This window comes from Dromaius novaehollandiae, chromosome 25, assembly GCF_036370855.1.
Source record: "Dromaius novaehollandiae isolate bDroNov1 chromosome 25, bDroNov1.hap1, whole genome shotgun sequence".
Classification (NCBI taxonomy): Eukaryota; Metazoa; Chordata; class Aves; order Casuariiformes; family Dromaiidae; genus Dromaius; species Dromaius novaehollandiae.
In genome coordinates this window covers 5,357,293-5,372,624 of record NC_088122.1, presented here as the reverse complement: position 1 = coordinate 5,372,624, position 15,332 = coordinate 5,357,293, and the positions used below count along the sequence as shown (strand labels likewise).

General features: G+C 42.0%; 1 protein-coding gene across 1 annotated transcript in view; it reads left to right on the top strand.

The window, feature by feature from the left end:
• Positions 1–15,095, top strand: part of AP3D1 (adaptor related protein complex 3 subunit delta 1) — a 45,590-nt gene extending 30,495 nt beyond the window's left edge. Inside the window, exons 18-32 of the mRNA XM_026114151.2 lie at positions 647–718; positions 1,588–1,663; positions 2,297–2,496; positions 3,169–3,242; positions 5,456–5,660; positions 6,528–6,590; positions 7,210–7,305; positions 7,847–7,996; positions 8,134–8,181; positions 8,572–8,761; positions 9,873–9,961; positions 10,998–11,083; positions 11,532–11,653; positions 12,447–12,526; positions 12,907–15,095. Coding sequence (XP_025969936.1) covers positions 647–718; positions 1,588–1,663; positions 2,297–2,496; positions 3,169–3,242; positions 5,456–5,660; positions 6,528–6,590; positions 7,210–7,305; positions 7,847–7,996; positions 8,134–8,181; positions 8,572–8,761; positions 9,873–9,961; positions 10,998–11,083; positions 11,532–11,653; positions 12,447–12,526; positions 12,907–13,002 — 1,647 coding nt within the window. The 3' untranslated portion in view covers positions 13,003–15,095. The remainder of the gene's footprint in view (positions 1–646; positions 719–1,587; positions 1,664–2,296; positions 2,497–3,168; positions 3,243–5,455; positions 5,661–6,527; positions 6,591–7,209; positions 7,306–7,846; positions 7,997–8,133; positions 8,182–8,571; positions 8,762–9,872; positions 9,962–10,997; positions 11,084–11,531; positions 11,654–12,446; positions 12,527–12,906) is intronic.
• The last annotated feature ends 237 nt before the right edge of the window (positions 15,096–15,332 follow it).

Sequence of the window (15,332 nt, the reverse complement as noted above, 5' to 3'; positions counted from 1 at the left end):
CTTGCAATTAACTTTGAAGTGCAGGATGCTAGGGATGGACGCGTGCTGAGCTTTGCAACTGATTTTTTTTGTTGTGTACCTCCTCCATTCATCTACCTTTCATTCCATCTCCCCTACAAAAAAAGCCTCTATATCAGCACAAAAAGAAACAGCTAAAACCTTAGTACCTTTGATCGTAGACTCCAGCACATTCTATTAATTACTGTGTAATGTGACTGTTCCCAGTAGTGATAGCACCTATCCTGCTTCTGACCGTTTTCCTAGTTTGATGGAGAAAACACTTTATTGGTAGGATTCCTTATTTCTTCCTCTCTGTTGCAAAAATGAGGATAGAAACAATTGAGCTGCCATCAAAATCTGCTATTCAGGAAGCTACTATCTGTAGTCTGGACTCAGAACGTCATTTCTTTACCTTTCGAGGAGTATTAGTTATAGCAGTTTTAGTACTCTTATTTATATCCCAGCATGTCTCATAACTACAAAGCTCAACAGCTGTTTATTGCAGTCAGTCTGTTTCACTGTAGCCTTTGCAAGTAGTTTTGCAATGTTCCAGATATTCAAGGAGATCACACTTTGCCCTCTGATGCCTTTTATCTGTCTTTGCTTATAAACAAATATTATAACTACAATATTTTTTAACTTTCAGCGTCGAGAAGCCCGGAAGCAAGAACAGGCAAACAACCCATTTTATATTAAAAGCTCTCCTTCCCCACAGAAGGTGAGTGAGTCTGACTGAAAATCTATTGCTGTCCTCTCACGTAATTGTATGGAGGCTCTCTGAATGTCAGAGCTGCACCTTCCCTCTGGGAAATTTCTGATTGCTTCCACTGCAATTATGATCGCTTGATACCCCAGCAATTGGAGTGATTACCTACAACTGTTCTCATAAGCCTTGTTTTTGTTGAGAAACCCATAAATGACCTTCTATCCTAAGAGCAGCCAGCTTTCAGTGGATCTCCAGTGGACCTCCAATTTAGAACTGAATGCTGCAGAGATACTCTTTTTCCTTTATGCCCCTGTCTGACAAATTCCCGTGCAGATGGTTTACCCCAGCTCTGGGGGACAGAAGGGTTCAGATTGCCAGGCACCTCATATAGAGCAATGGAGAGAGAATGAAGTAACACTTTCAGGTCAGTAATTAATAGCCAGTCCAAAACATGTTGGCTTAAACATGCAGTGTGTTTTCTGGATCAAAAGGTCACTGCAGTTTTTCTTGCCACTTCCTTCTTGTTCTCTCACCTCTTCAGGGAAGCAGCATGCTTTATCCCCTTTATATCATAAAGCCTGCTCCATTTCCTTCAACCTAGGTCTCATAATTTGTCTTTTGAAGTGGCAAGTTGTTACCAATAAAACACAAAATGAAAAGTTTTCAAAGAGTTGTAACAAGCCTTTTTCATGGCTGTGGCAGAGTTGAGTTAAAGCGCTACAGCTAGAAGTAAGGTCTTGCAGAATAGTTACCAGCTGGCTCTAAAATAAATACACCTTGCTACCAGATGGGATTTAGTACTGAACTGTTCTGAAATGTGTCTATTCATATAGATACGTATCTGATGATGCTCAGAATATAACAAATTTTCATTTGTCCAGCGATACCAGGACACTCCAGGTGTGGAACATATACCTGTGGTCCAGATCGACCTTTCTGTCCCCTTAAAAGTTCCAGGTAAGTGCAGCTAATCTTTGCAATGCATTATAGAAATTCAGTTAAGCAAAGCTAATAATTCCTTCTTAGTTTTTAAGGGCAGGGAGCACGCTTCCATTAGACTCTTAAATGTCTCTCCTTAACTAATGTGCATTTGAGACTACAACTCAGTCTGAGGGAGAACCAGTATTTTCACAGATGTACTTCGCAGTCAAAGTGTACTTCCTCTCAAGACAATATTAAAAGTAACTCTGATTAAGCATGTTGTACGGCCAAGTCTGTAACACGTAAACTAATCCCTGTCCTGCGTAGGAAACGGTTACATTTGGAATGTTTTAAAGAGCTGCCTTAGAGCCGATTGTTACGTAAAGTACCGATGTTTAGCCCATCTCTGTAATCCGCTTAATGTGGATGAGAATCAGAGAGCAGGATAGAGCTCTGTCCTATTTTTGAAGAGAGTTGGAGTGTAGTAGTAACGCTTCTGCTAGAAGGAGATGTTAGAGCTTCCGTTACGTGAGATGATGTGGAGTTGTAGAGAAGTGTCGATCCTTCTGATTCTGAGAAGCTAGAATCGAGGTTCGCTCCTAACGTATTGTTGCAGCGATCAATGTTCATGTGGACTCTAGCCTGAAAGCAGTTTGGCTTCCTCTGCAGGAATGCCGATGTCTGACCAGTATGTGAAGTTGGAAGAAGAGCGAAGACATAAACAGAAGCTGGAGAAAGACAAGAAAAAGAAAAAACAGAAAAAGGAGAAGAGAGGTAAACATCACCGCCATAACTCTCTGCACACAGAGAGCGAGGAGGATATTGCCCCAGCTCATCATGTTGATATCATCACAGAAGAGATGCCAGAGGTTAGTTGCCTGTTTGTGGTGGTCTGAGCTGCAGGGCTTCTCTTTGTGCTTTTCTGAAGAGATTCCTCCTCCTCCTCCCCCCAAGCAAATTGTCAACCAGTCTAGATTGTTGCAGTCCAAGAGCTCTGATTTCTTGCAAAGCTGTTTAAGAAATGTTTGATTGAGATGGTCCTAAACCATGCTTTGCAGGAGAAGTGATTCATCTTTTTGTGCACAAAAAGACAAAAATGCCACTGAAGCTATTAAAAAAGAATACGCATCTCTGCTGTAAAAGTAACACTGTCCAAATAGCCATTTCATTTATTATGCTTTGCTGCCTCACTCTGACATTAACTTGCTGTCTAGTCAGCAGGTTTGCAGCTGATTATAATTAATTGCACATGCTAACGATGTGATCTGTATTTGTTCCTAAAACTTCCTTTAATCAAAAACCAAACAGCAGCAATTCAAATCCTGCACTTTGTGAAGAATGGTTTTCTGTTCTAAATTAATCTCATAACTAGATGCTGTATTCAACTGTGCTGTTCATATAGCTTATTTTGTCTGAATGCAAGCTGGCCTATTTCGTGCTTAGCAATCTAACAAGACTGGTTGTGGGAGATGTAGAACTTTAACTTTAGCATTGCCTGTGGTTTACTTCTTCAGTGGATGGTCTCTTTCTCTCTCCTGCAGAATGCATTGCCCAGTGATGAGGATGACAAAGATTCGAATGATCCGTATAAGGCACTTGATATAGATCTGGATAAGTAAGTGACGGTTTTGTATGTGAATTTACTTAATTATTAACCAGAATGCATGAGGCCTAGTCCAGGGCAAAAGAGGCAAAGGCACTATCTACAGTTCGTTAGGTGAGAAGACTAGTCTCTCTCCATGTCTTGGATGATCAGCTATGGTTACATCCAGTTTGGGTTCCCATTATGCACTGGTAGGTCCTACTGCAGCATAGAGGCTGAAAATTAAACTGCTAAAACAGTGGGAGTTTGGGAGGGGAGGTGTGTGAGGGATGGGAATTATGTGAATGAATAGAGCCCGAAAGCAAAAGCAGCATAGTTGGGACCAGATTTAAGGGAGCCAGTCCAGTGAGCTTCTGGGTATGCTAATATCTCTGATCCGACCCACGTTGGCACTGAGAACGTGACCTGCATTAGTCTGTGTGCATCTAAGAATCAGTATACCCACAGCAAGCCTGCATGCTCTGTGTTGTGTAAATTTGGGCAGTAACAACCAGTCTGTAGCATCTCCGATGTATGCAGACCTTTAGGGTAGTGCCACAGTCAAAATACTGTTTTAATATGATTGAGTGACCTCCACGCCATAGCTTTGTTGACCAGCGTCTGGTCACCATTCAGCCAGTGGAGCTGTTGCAGTACTGGTGCCCCAGACTACAGTGCAGCAGACCTGAAGCCATGCAGGTCACCTGATAATGATTGTAGTTTATTTAATTTAAAAAGTATGAGTGTAGCGTATTTAATAAGTAAAAGAAGAGCAGATTTAGAAGGTGCCCCCCTCCTCCCACCCCCAAATTGGTCACATTCCTCTTTGAGTCTGCAGCGGGCAAATATATACAAGGAAATGAATTTATAACAGTAGAGCTGGTGTTTGCATGAGAAGCCTAAACAGCATAGAAAACGCTAAGCAGTTTCTAAATGTTGTGCTCCAGGAGGCATCTTTGGGCTTTTGTATTGTTTCCATCCATTCTCTTCCCGTTTCACGTGAGTCACTGTGCTCTCCTGTCACGTTTTCTCATATCTCTGTCCTCTCTCTTTCTTTCTGTGCTTGCACTGCTATGTCTGTGTCACGCTCACATGCAGTCTGGTTTCAGGGAAGCCTTCCAGGTAAGAATATATCGCTAAGTGGTTGGCCATCTTTGTAAGGTTGCTTGATTTCAGTGGACAGCGTAAATATTTGAAGGGTCATGAGACTGTTGAAGTCATCGACCCTCATATTTGTGTGAGACTGCTTCATTGTTGACTTTCAGTTGCCATCCCTGTTCCTGTGCAGGTATATGTGAGATAGTTTTAAAATGAGATCTGCTTACTGTTCAAACAGATGTGATCTTGCTGGCCTTTACAGTGTCTGTTTCGAAGTAAAACTGGATCAAGTCTGGTGCTTCTTACCATATAAGCAAAAAACTGAGGTGAATGAGACCATTAGAAATCTTCCTGAACTGGTGTTTGCTTCTCGGACATGAAAATTAATGTTAGCAAAAGTTTTAGAAAAAGAGGCGATCAGTGAGCTTTTTCCTCACTGATTTCTGGACAGTGTTTGACAAGAATGGAGAAATTTCTGTCTGTCCGTCCCCCCCCCCCCCCCAAGTAATGGATTTTGGACACAACATAAATCTGAACTACCAGCCATGCTTTTGGAAACAATTGATCTGAAATAAAATGCAGCTTTTTAATGTAGTGGTTGAACACAGATTCAGAACATAAACCTCCAAAATGAAATGATTCATTGCTTAAAATCTTTTCCAGTCAGAGTTACCTTTTAATGGATAACAGAAACCATGCCTTCAAAGGACTGTTTGAGCCAGCCAGTCGTTCACAGCTTGAATTGCCACACTATTGCAAATGCTTCCTCCTGTTTTACTTTTTTTACTCTTCCTTTGAGAGGGGTTTTGTAGACATGCAGCATAATGCTAGGTGCCTGTATTCTTCTGTAAGTGTTACTCAACCTGCAACTGTGTAGTTACCATTTTAAGGGTGTTTGGGTGTTAGCAAGAGCTTGGCTGTCAGTCACCTGCAAAATGTTTCTATCAACTTCTCATCTGTGAGGGCAGTGCTACAGTTGCATAAATAAACCTTCCTTGGGGTGCAAAAGTATGCAACGATTGACATTTTGGGGCCCAGCTGTTTATAAACAAAGCCTACCTTGTCTTGGAAGTTCAGCACATAATCTGGGCTGTGGGAGAGACTGTCCTACATTACCTCATGAGGGTAATGGTCTCTCTGTTTTTAAGACCCTTAGCAGACAGTGAGAAGCTGCCAGTGCAGAGACACAGAAATGCTGAGGACCTGAAGTCACCAGACTCAGAAGCTCCCCTTGCAGAGAAGAAGAGCAAGAAACCCAAAAAGAAGGAAAAGAAACACAAAGAAAAAGAGAGAGACAAAGGAAAGAAAAAAGAGAAAGAGAAAAAGGTAGTAGAGGAAGAAGAAGAAAAAAAGGTAATTCTCCAAGACATGCACTCTTTTAGAAAATGCTGTTACAGGCTGTATATATTGCTGGGTGTCTTGTGTTTCAGTCGTCAAATGTGACTGTACCTAAACAAAATTGAAAATATTCAGCTGTTTGTTGTTTTCCTTAAATTGCTACTACCATAACAGCCTGTATTTAAAGATTTTTGTTACCAAAAATAACCCTTGGCCTTATCAGTTAGCAGACTTCAGCTTACAGCAGCCTATGCTGCAGGTCTTCTGGATCTAATTTCAAAGTCGAGTTCATTGATATTTAGTTAGTTTTTAAAACAGGGAACTCTCTTTAGTGAAATATCTGGAACTCACCTTCATTCTATATTCTGCCCCCCCATATATTTCAGAATTTTTTCAGTTAAAACTTGGCATTAATTGACAGTTATTCTGAAGACTCAACTATCCTTTTTGTAAACCAGTCTACAGAGATGGGCTGTGACTTAGAGGAAACTTGCATGTGCTTTAAATGCCTGTAGATGTTGCAGTATTTGGGGTAACTCTGTCTTCAGCATGTCTGGCATTTGCTGCTGCCTCTGCTAATGGTTTCAGGCAGTCTAGATGTGTCCTTTAGGATCTTAGACTTTGAGCAACTGATTTTTCAGGGTCCTCAAATAGCTGTTGGATGGAAATTTGCAATTGCTGTCACCTGTGTACAGGTTTTAAATGTGCTAAAAGGCTAAAGTTAAGCTCCTTGAACTATTTGCTCCTAAATATATTACAGCATCTATCTTTGTAAGCATTTGAGAGATGCATTTCCATGAAAGCTGTATGTTTAATATATGAATTTTTTTTAAGACTAGTATCAAAAGAACCATAATGGTTTTCTTTTCTCTTGGATTTCAGGGGGAAGACTTAGATTTCTGGCTCTCCACTGCTCCACCACCTGCCTCCACTTCCCAGCTGCAGGTAGGCATCTTACCGTGTCAAAACAAACTTTTTCTGATCTTAGTCTTAGCTGTGATACGAGTGCCTCATCACGGTGCAGGAGAGAAGGGAAAGATGGACTTTGTCTCCTCAACTTATTGCCGTGAAGCAGTTGAATTCTGTCTCTCCAGTTGGCAGACACCAACTGGAGGTTTCAAGAGTATTCTACTGTACAGATCAGTGGACAGAAATACAGAGGCACCTACAGGCCATGATGGGATTTGAATGTTATATTATGAACTAAGGTTTCATTTCCTAGTGTGAACTAGGCACTAGCAGTATTAATAGATCTGAGAGACATGAGGCCAATAGAAATATCTCATGAGTTTTGATGGGAGATTTTTGACAAAGAGACAGGCAATATAAAGGTTCTGATTCCTTCAAGGAGATCTGTGTCTTGTCCTGGAGTGATCATATTTGCCAAGTTTCAGAGATCTCAAATGAAAGGCTTTGTCACCATGTTAGTCTAATGTAATTCTTGAAAGAGGATTTTTATGGTGGGGACTGGCAGGGGGGTATCACTGAGATTTCTTTTTGACTAGAATTCAGCTGTTTTGACTGTGTTCAATTAGTGTCATAACCCTTCCGCTCATCTGTGCAGAGCGAGCCTGAAGTAAGTGCTGCTGTTGTGGCTGAACCTGAAGGGGTAAAAAAAGAAGAAAGGGAAGAGCAGGAGGAGGAGGAGGATGAAGCAAAGGTAAGTGGTTTAAATTATTGGCACCTTTAGCCGTGTTTTCATCATGTTCCTCATAAATAAGCTCATGGGGATTACCAACAGCACTCTGGTCAGTGCAGTGACCATCTGCAAGTAGGCAGCAGTGGGCTGTTATGCCCTTTGGGAGCTCTCGTCACTTCATAACGAGAAGTTTGGTTGTTCCTTGAACTGAGGATCAGCTAGCAGTTTCAAGGCTGCACTTCAAGTCAGTTGAAGAGATTTGGCCTTCTGCTGCCTGCTGGCCTGGCTGCTGTGAGTTAAGGCATGGCATCTGACTGGGAAGCAGGGTGCAGGGGTGTACTGGGACTCAACACAGCATGGTTATTGGGGTGTAAGGAATGAGGGCTCTGTTTCGGACTTCTGCAGTAGCAGGAGACTATGCTCAGTCTTCCAGGAGGTTGCTTCCTGTGTGTAGAGTGAGAGCCAAAGAGTTGAGGTGTTGGTAGAGGGCTCGTGACAAGGTGTCTGGAAAGACAGGGGTTTCTTTTAAGGGTTTGTTGTAGTTTCTTATTATTTTTGGTAGAAATCCTCCAAGCATAAGAAGAAAAAGCACAAGAAAGAGAAAGAAGAAAAGTCCAAGGATAAAAAGAAATCCAAAAAGAAGCATCATCACAGTGAGGAGGAGACAACAGAGTCGGTACAGAATGGAACACTAGATGATGAACCACTACCAGTGAGTAGCTCTGCGCTGGCGACTCTAGCTTTGGGGAAGAGGCAGGAGCTGAACAGTGTTTAGGGGGAAGGAGGATGACACTTCAGAGAATTTAGTTCTGTTATGCTGTGACTGTAACTTCTTTCTTGTTTTTTCAGCCTATGTCCAGTTACCACCTTCTTGCTGAAAATCCTTACATTAAAATGGTGAGCTTTTTGGTGTTTAAATACAGATAACTTCCTCTCTTTCTGTGTTCTCTCAGAAAAGAAGGGCATACCCTATGTAATACCCAGAATAATATAGCAACTTATGTAGACAGCATTTAACTGGAGAGCTGTTTTAATCCCAGCAGCTAGAAAACTAACAAAGTTCCATCCCCATTCCTTTGGTTGTCTTGCTTAACCAGTTTTTTGAGCTGATATTTTCCCACTACTCAGCAGTACTGTAGAGTTCATCACCAGTGTGCTTTTCGTTATCCTGTAACTGTGTCAAATTACCTACTCTTTGAAGCTGGCCGTATTCTGGTGCTGTGCTGTTTGAGGTTTCTAAAGCATCCCTGTGATCTCTCTTTGTTTTTCCCCCTCCTTCATTTGCAGACCTACGATATTCAAGGAAACCTGCAAAATGACAGTCAAGTAACTGTCTCTGTTATCTTTGAGAACAAAAGCACTAGCTTCCTGAAGAGCATGGAACTAAATGTCCTGGACTCTCTCAACACTAAAATGATCCGACCGGAAGGATCATCAGTACATGATGGGATACCTGTGCCCTTCCAGCTACCCCCTGGTATGACAAGCTTTGTGCAGGGTTCTTGGAATATGTTTAGTCCTGCACTGCCCTCCTGTGGAAGGAATTGTTTGAGCGGCTTACTATTTTCCAGAAAGACGTATCCCTCTGCCTGTGTTCATTACGCTTTCACACAATTCGTTGAAGATAAAACTTTTGACATATGGCTATAAACACAGGTGGTTCTGTATAGCAAGAGCAAAGTCTAATGTAGACCTGGGAGTCCGTGTCCAAGTTCTTTTTTTCGGATTACTGCATGCTGGCACACCTTGGAACATGCCAATATCATGAACTACAGGAATCCCAAAATCATGAGAACAACTTTGCCGTGAGATTTAAAATAAAACAAAAATATAGCAGATTTCTTAATACTGGTCTTTGAACTGTTAGAGTCTACTCTGGATTTATTCTCAAGCTTTTGTCCACTGTTTTAATGACAGAGGTCATTTGATGTGAAAGTTTGCAATAAGTACCTAGTCATTTGAATGGGGAGCTGAGCCATTAAGAAATACTAGACACTGAGATGAAGGATGAAGGCAGGACCTAGTACAGCTGAGTCACTGAACTACTTTCCATTTCACTTTCTTTATAGATGAGTTGATTGGAATACTGAAACACCTCACAGAAGTTTTCTGCGATTTAGTGATCTTTAGAATGCTTTTTTGACCTCCCATGGAAAGCAATGGGATTGTATTTTTGGCCTTCTGTATAAGGCAGTTCTTGACATAGGCTTATATATTGAAAGAAAAACATTAGAAACAATTATTTCTGTTAATTATTTGGAAAGTTGTATATCTTTCAGTTATACAAATTGTGTAAACATATTGCCGCTGTGACACATTTTACCCCAGGTATTCGCTCAATAACCTCTACCGAAAGCCAGCACTGTTGCTCTTCAGGGACTCAATAATTAAGTGCTGTAACACTTTTAATTCACAAGAGGAATTGTTTAGATAACTCCATTTAGCTCCTTGGAAAACTTCACACTTAGCTGGGTGAAAAATGGTCACTATGTAAAGCTTAGTTCCTTGTGGTCAGTTTAGTCCATTTACTGCTAAGACATGGAAACCATTCTCTGACCTGACTTCTCCCTCTCTTCTCTTCATGCTAGGAATCTCTAATGAAGCCCAGTTTGTGTTTACACTTCAGAGTATTGTTATGGCTCAGAAGTTAAAAGGAACACTGTCCTTTATAGTCAAAGTAAGTGGAGCTTTAAACTCTGTGCTTCTGCTTCCTTTGGAACTGCATAAGGGAGCTTGACATGAGTGGAAGGCATTGCTTTAGAGCTTCTCTTAGGCATCATTTCATCTCTGCTGCACCAGCCCATCCTGTGATGTGAAAAGTATTTTACATGGCATCTTGTGCAAAGAGTGTCCTGAGTTACTACGTAAGCATGTCCTAAATCGTCATTCCTGGCAGTGTGTGAGCAACGCAGCCTGAAACATTTGCCACATTGTCAGCTAGATAATCATGGCAGTGATCCATCTGCCAGGAAAGAGGAGGAGGGCAACCAACTAGCAAGAGATGCAACTCTGTCTCAGTAGCCCAAAGATCAGTTGGATGCTGCTCCCTGAGACAGGACTGGAAAAAATAAGTAATAATTAAGATAGAACTAATAGGGATGGAAAGTGAGCAAGAGTGGGGTTAGCTGGAAGCATTGTTTATAAGTATCGACCTGGTTTGAAGGATGTGTGAGTTTCTAATCTTATTTCAATAAAACTATTAGTCAAGGGAACTACATGAACAGCTTGAAGGAAGTGAATGGAGGCAGTTGTGGCTACTTCAGAGTCAAAAATGGCCTTTTTTAAGAGTTTCTTAAAAATAGTAAATCAGTCCTACTTTTAGTACTTGAGTTGAGAAATACTGATTTATTATTTTGCTTGGAAAATAGTCAACTGTAATACCGCATCTTTGAGTGCTAGTGTAAATTCTATCTGCTCGATATATTTCAGCAGGGTGATATTGAAAATGTAGCCAGCTTCTTCCAGTTATGTGTCCTTTTACTGCTCTAGGTGTATGTATCAAACTCCCTGCCCGAATTTTGTCTCTGAGTGGCATTATGTTGTAGCATGGTGGTTACCCCCCTCCTCAAACTGATCCTTCAGGACCTGGCAGGGTATATCAAAGGGAATCAAGCCTTAGCAGTCTCATCTGTGCCTGTTCGGTAGGTGGGGGTGGTACCTCCTCTTGCTGCCTCGGGGCTCCCATTCATCTCCTTTCCTTTGACCTGTTGCAGAATGATGAAGGTTCAACCCATGAAAAACTAGATTTCAAATTGCACTTCAGTTGCGCTTCATACTTGATCACGACGCCTTGCTATAGGTAAGTGCCATCCAGGAGGCACCTCACAGCATTGGTGCTTTTGCCACCCATATGGAGCTGAGCTTTGGCTGCAGGCCATCTCTGCAAGATACACAGCATGCTTTTGACTTTGGCTGCTCGTGATCGCTTTTGTTACAGTTCAGTTCTCTTCTGTAATGTCTGACTTATAAAATCTGTCCACCAATTTATTTCAAGTGATTTCGAAGAAGGGGCTATGCCCTGTAGGCTAGCACATGTAATGTGGAAGTAGTGGTGTTTGAGATCATAGGGTTCTCCAGTGCAGTCTGGAGTGTGGTTCCCATGTTTGCTCTAACCCCCTTTTCCTACTAGAACTTAGTAGTACTTGGACTTCTGCATCCTGAGATATCTTAAGGTCTGCATGGGGCTAACGTGGCAGATTTCACTTGAATTTGTAGCACAAGTGTTTACTTTCCTTCCTGTTTTGCAGTGATGCTTTTGCCAAGCTCCTAGAGTCTGGGGACCTGCACATGAGTTCTATTAAAGTAGATGGAATTAGCATTTCTTTCCAGCATCTACTGGCAAAGATCTGTTTTCATCATCATTTTTCAGGTGAGTCATCTTCAATGCAGAACCTTCCACAAAATTCCACGTTCTAAAATTTCTGCTGTGCTTGGAGAGAGCGTACAACACTCCGTGGTCTTGATGTCAGAACCAGATGCCCAGATTAAATAAATCTGGGAGAGGAGGTTTTGCCAATTTTGTAATATGTTGGTGTCCTCAAAGCATGTGGATCTTCTTGTCCGGCCCCCCCACGCCCCTTCCCAAAGTGAGCTCTCCTTTGGGTCCTTGTGGCTTTCGTCCAGTCCTGAGAGGCACATCACAGGTATCAAGGGAGTAGCTTGCTTGTAGTTAGGGCTGTAACTGTTCTCTGGAGGATGTATTTGATCTCCAGTGCTTCATCCTACCTCTTTCCTCTACGCTTTGTTTCAATAAGGTAGAGATAGAGCTACTTGAGTTTGGACTGATGAGAAATTCTGAATTAATTAAAACACGAGGATTGGGTAAAGCAAAACAAATGGCTGTTTCATCATGTTCTGGTGTATGCGCAAGATGCTACTGATTGTAGATCTATTTCCTAGAAGTACTTTCATTCTGATTAGTGTGTTTGCCACAGAACCTTTGCAGCTTGCTTAAGATGTATGGCTAATCTCAGAATTGCAAAATATCCCAGATAGGAGACAGGAGGAGACAGGCACGTATGCCATCTTAACCCTGGCTCCCTCTTCCCCTCAGTAGAAGCCTCTATTCCTTGAGGCCGGGCAGAGCAGTAACTCCTCTTCACGGGAAGCAAACATTACTTTAAAAGTTGCACAATAAATTAAAACTTCTGCTTTCTTTATAGTTGTGGAACGCGTTGATTCTTGTGCATCAATGTACAGTCGTTCTATCCAAGGTCATCACGTCTGCCTACTGGTAAAAAAGGTGAGTGTTATAATGATCTGAAACAAGATACTGAGAGACACTAAATCTGTAGCCTTTCCTGCCATAAAGGGAAGAGAGAAATATTCCCATCTAAATCTTCTGGGGACATCATGGGCCATTTGATTCAGCAGTCTCGTCTGTGCCACTGCCAGACCTGTACCTCCCTGCTGGTTTCCTGTTGCCCATCCCACACCTGATGGGTGGTAGCAGCACTGGCAGCTCCCCTGTGCTGACCTCTCATCTAAGTCTGCTTCTTTCCCATGCAGGAGATGCTGTGCAGACTCCCCTGGCTGTTTTTAGTCCATAAGCTTCCCTGGGAATAGAGTTGTGCCCACTTAAAGGAGAAGCTAATGGATTTCTCTTTTCTTTTTCTTTCCAAGGGAGAGAACTCTGTATCCGTAGATGGCAAATGTAGTGATTCCACCCTGCTTAGCAACTTGTTGGATGAGATGAAAGAGACATTGTCCAAGTGCTGAATATTCCTTACAAAATACTCCAACTACAAGAAACACCTAACGTGTAAAGACAAGCAGACCCAAGTGTTAAGTTTCTCCCTCGTACGCATGTACTATCCTGGGGCACGTGCTTTTCAGTTAACTCCACCATTGTTTGCCGTTTAGACATTTTAAGGCTGTATGTTACCTTCTTATTTCAAAACTTTTTACAAACTGTGGTGTTAACCCTTTCTAGCCCAAAGAGATCCTGGTGACATGACTGGAGGAGGGAGGGAGGGGCGGTATTTATTCAGCAGCTCATGATGATCCCATAAACCTTGCCATCTCTGTGGAATTGTGGACTAAGCAGAAGTTTATCAACAGTAGCACAGTTTGTTGCTTGTGCTTATTACTGGGGAAGGCTGACTTGATCCTTAGCCATGGAATATGTCTTCAGGGCTGCTGTAGTCGATGTATATTTCTAGCAGAGGCTGGTGCTGGACCTGAAGGCCTCTCTTTTTTTTTTTTTATTATAATAATTATTATTGTTGTTATCTCAAGCGCAGAAAGATCCATTGTGATCAGCATATAAACATCCTCCATCTCCTAGGGCTAATCTAAATGAGCCTGGTGAGAATTGGGACGTTTTTGAGTTTCTGTTTATAGTAGTTGCCTTGAGCCTTAACCTTCTTCTAGTGACAGTTGAAAGAATAGAGGGTGAGTGCATAGAACACAGGCTGAAAGCGTTACCATTTGGTTTTCTGCCCCTGTTGTTCTCCCCCTGCCCCCCTTCCCCTCATGAAGTCTATCATGCCTCCCCCTTTGAGCAGTCTCTACTGATGTGTTTTATGAGTCCACTTCAATTTCACATTCCTGAAAAGTTAGAGTATAGCAAGAAACTGGAAATCCAAAGGGGTCTGTTCCTGCTTTTTTCTTTAATCACTTTGCTCACCAGCTGAGATTGACCACTACCAGGTTAGAGAAATGTCCACATGCGTAATCCCTTATACTCTGAACAGACTGCAGATGCAGCCCTGTTCCCTCCCTCTGTGCCGTGGAAACAGAGATGCTGTGACGTGTCAGCAGTCCCTGTGGCTTGCACGGCCCGGCCACAGCACTGGATGCAGATTTTGCAGTGCAAATGCAACTGGGTCCCCACAACAGAGGTGTCCTTGCCTGGGTGGAAGGAAGGGAGGGGTTGGTGAGGGAGCAGCACACACTGTGTTAATGTTACAGGTTACTTCTGAAGGAGGAAAAGGAGAGTCTGCAAAGTGAAGTCCATTCTGCACTATTGAAATCATGTGGATGATCCCCCCTGACTGGAGGGGGATGTCTTTCTGGCCTTTACAAATACACTTAATTAATGTCCTTTTCCAAAATCTCTTGCCTTAAAATATTTTTTTTCACTTGTTAGTTGCAGTTCCATACCCAGCACACTGAGAACATGCTTGAACGGTTTTCCTTTGAGGCACAGGTCAACAACTCTTGGTTGCTATTCCCAAGAGGGCCCCGGGGAGGAGTTAGGCTTGTCTGCACCTTTCCAGCACCGCCGCCACTCCGGCAGGTGTCAGCAATGCCCAGTAGACTTTAACCAAGACCCTACGCAGGGAACAGGATAAAGCGTTGATCTTATCCTTTGGGTTCATGTCATGTACTTTAAGCGTGTATCGTGCTCTTTACACTCTTCCCCTGTTAGGGTATTTTTTAAAAGGCTCTGCTGTGGTTTTATTGCTAGGACCAGCTTTGTATTCTGACTGCACTTGTGTGCTGCAGGAATTCTTTTGCAGCAGGCTTCACTGGTGGTGAAGTGCTAGTCTTTGGTATTGGTCAACCTCCGTTGGTTAGCCAGTTTGTGTATTAGAAACTGAACATATTAAAATTGTCTTAAAGGATAATGTTTCTCAATTAGTGGGTTTTTTTTTTAATTCATGGATGAAAACTGTCACTTTAGCATGTAGAGTCTTCTCTTACAGAATCCTGTGCAGTGATTCTAGAATTTTGAAACTGTATGATGTGTTACATTCACAAAATTATTTGCTATCAACATTCCCTGAAAAAGAAAAAGAAAACATACCACAAGCTGCTGTAATGATTTTGTGTCAAGATGATCCAATAAACTTTCAAGACAAAGTTAACTTTTTGGATTTTAAGCAGTCATTTTATAAGACTCTTCCAGTTTGTATACACTTGAAAATACATCTTGTCAGTAGTCTGTTTTGCCAGTCACCAAAATGCAGTTAACTCTGGAATGAACATTGTGTTTCACTGCTGTCAAATGTTGCAAATGCTGTATATTAATCAAGGGAAACATTTGTCTAGGCGTTAATGTTGTTTGACATGGATGTACCCCAGATCTGAAGTGCTTGTGTCTC